The sequence below is a fragment of the Vespa mandarinia genome, chromosome 1, assembly GCF_050613455.1.
Source record: "Vespa mandarinia isolate Hongniang chromosome 1, ASM5061345v1, whole genome shotgun sequence".
Taxonomy (NCBI): Eukaryota; Metazoa; Arthropoda; class Insecta; order Hymenoptera; family Vespidae; genus Vespa; species Vespa mandarinia.
In genome coordinates, this window is record NC_140810.1 from 8,701,434 (window position 1) to 8,703,718 (window position 2,285).

Below are 2,285 nucleotides of genomic sequence, written 5' to 3' on the forward strand. Positions count from 1 at the left end.
AAGCGTACGTTCCCTTCCTAGGCACGGCGTTTAAATGTTAACGACAATGGCGAGTCATGTCAGATCGCTTCGTGTCGAAGCGAAAGGGCGAGAGGCATGGCCACGGACCTTCTATTTGCATACCTTCTTTCCATATCTCGTTTCGAAGTCGTCTTCTATTCATAAGGAATCAGAAAGTTTGATAGTTTTTTTCTTCTTCTTTTTGTTTTTTGTTTTTTGTTTTCTTTCTCTATGAATCATGCAAGAATTTGATAAATTTATATTAAACGTATTTTATGTAGACAAATATGTAGATAATAAACGATAATCAAGAAACTTCCATAGACGCGAGATTCAAGATGTTTTGATTGTTATTCAATGTTTCGTAGAGGATAATATAATTATTACGAAGTTGGACCATGCGATGCCACAGATTTAAGTGTGTCATACCGTTACGATCCATCGAATCCTTTGGAGTTGCCTTGAATAAGAACAATCATTAAAGTTTACTCTCAAAAAAAGAAATTACGAGCAGTTGTATAGATCACTTTCTTTTCCTCCCTCATTTGATTGTTGCGCATACTCACTTGAAGATTTTTGAGATGAAAGTAGAGCTCGTAAGCCCAGCAATCGATGGTTTCGGTGGTACGAGTCGCATTCGTCAATTCGATCGATTCGAGCGAATTTTTGATTAGGACAAGGGCCTGCAGCCAACGTTTAAGCTACATAAGATCAGACCCCTTATGAGTTCACTATGTAAAACGTATCGATTAAATTTGATTCGATGACGTTTCTTACTATCGTGATATCTGCGATTAATTGAACAGCGGCTGGTCGCATGATGCTGATAAAAGTATCAACGATTGTGTCAACTTGTTTGATGCTAGACGTATAATCTAGAACGGAGGAGCTCCAGTTGGAGGATGTACCACATTGTGCGTTTTGTAACTCTGATCTTGGTAAAAATTAATCATTAAATAATATTTAATCGTTAATGTTATTAATATGGATCTTACTTTTGGAAAAACATTGGAATGATATTGTCGATTACGAAATAGGACGGCGTGAATACGATTTTTTTTGTACAGGAAGCTAGTCGACTTATGATAAATGCCAATAGTTGGCCAAGGGCACCAGGATATCGACGTATCGTCGCGTTATTACCACCGTATATTCTATGATATTTTCTTTTATAAATTCTATGTTTCGTGCGATTACGATCGCACATCGATAGAGAATAATAAGTTGCAACTGTAATTAAGAAATTATTTCGAGAAATGCAATTAATATTTGTTGAATGATTACCATCGAAATCGATAATTATCGGCTTACAATCTCTTATACTTGATAACGTTGATACTGATCTCGTTCGAGGATAAATTACGTTAGTGTTTACGTTGACGTTATTCTTCGCTGATTCCGGCATATATTCTTCAATGATTTCATTTAACTCGACTACTTTACTTGGAAACGTATCCAGACATTCGAGAGCCTAAAAATAAACTCCTGTATTAACCTTGAAACTTTGACTTTGATTCATTGTCTCTGGTACAATCGTCTCTCGAGTAAAAGTATTGCGGATTCGATAAAGAAGAAGAAGAAGAATGGTATGGTCGATCGTTTAGAAAGTGATTATTTTACGCGTGATAGATGTTAAGGTCGTTAGTAACGGTCGGGGTCAACGACGAAAAGTGAATGCGAAGGTTATGTTATGAACACAAAAGAGTAAATCCTTTTCACCTTATGCTGAAGGCTTTCGAAGAATAAACGTTCCGTCTTGGAAGACATCCTTTTTATCTCCGAATATTTTTATTCAACGCACGCATCCGGATATATCACGTGAATTTGGACTAACATGTACATGTTGACAATATATCGCGGAACGGGAGTTCCGTTGAGTACTTACTACGATTGAACGAGAAACAATCGACGTTCTTTCTCTCTCTCTCTCTCTCTCTCTCTCTCTCTCTCTCTCTCTCTAGAGAGGGAGAGAGAGGGAAATTATTATCATTCGTTATTATGGAGAAGAAAAATCAATCAATAACATCGGTGATGCTGGTATTACCGTAATTTATAAAATCATGTTTTTTCCTTTTATTAAAGTGTTATAAAATACCCGTTAACTTGGTAATGAAGTTTATGTTGTTTGTAATCTATTGAGATTAATAAACTGGATATATCTGACTCGTACGATTTATAACATCCGTAATGACGATTGTGACGTATAGTTCAGATAGAAAAAGATGGAAGGATCGAAGAAAAAGAAAAGGAAAGAGAAAGAGAGAAAGAGAAATAGTCAAAGGAAA

The 2,285-nt window shown here is 36.1% G+C and overlaps 1 protein-coding gene across 1 annotated transcript; it reads right to left on the bottom strand.

Moving 5' to 3' along the window:
• Positions 1–307: 307 nt before the first annotated feature.
• On the bottom strand, positions 308–1,767 carry LOC118450454 (uncharacterized). Its single transcript, XM_085660277.1, has 6 exons — positions 1,720–1,767; positions 1,312–1,471; positions 996–1,230; positions 778–934; positions 567–701; positions 308–460 (listed from the first exon to the last, which is right to left on the bottom strand). Exons 1-6 carry the CDS (start codon positions 1,765–1,767, stop codon positions 308–310), a joined length of 888 nt encoding a protein of 295 aa, XP_085516403.1.
• Positions 1,768–2,285: the final 518 nt, after the last annotated feature.

Coding starts and splice junctions, on each gene's coding strand:
- LOC118450454 (XM_085660277.1), bottom strand. CDS start 1,767: ATGTCTTCCAAGACGGAACGTTTATTCTTCGAAAGCCTTCAGCATAAG. Junction 1,231..1,311: donor GTTATCAAGTATAAGAGATT/GTAAGCCGATAA, acceptor TCTTAATTACAG/TTGCAACTTATTATTCTCTA. Junction 461..566: donor TTCATCTCAAAAATCTTCAA/GTGAGTATGCGC, acceptor TTCTTATTCAAG/GCAACTCCAAAGGATTCGAT.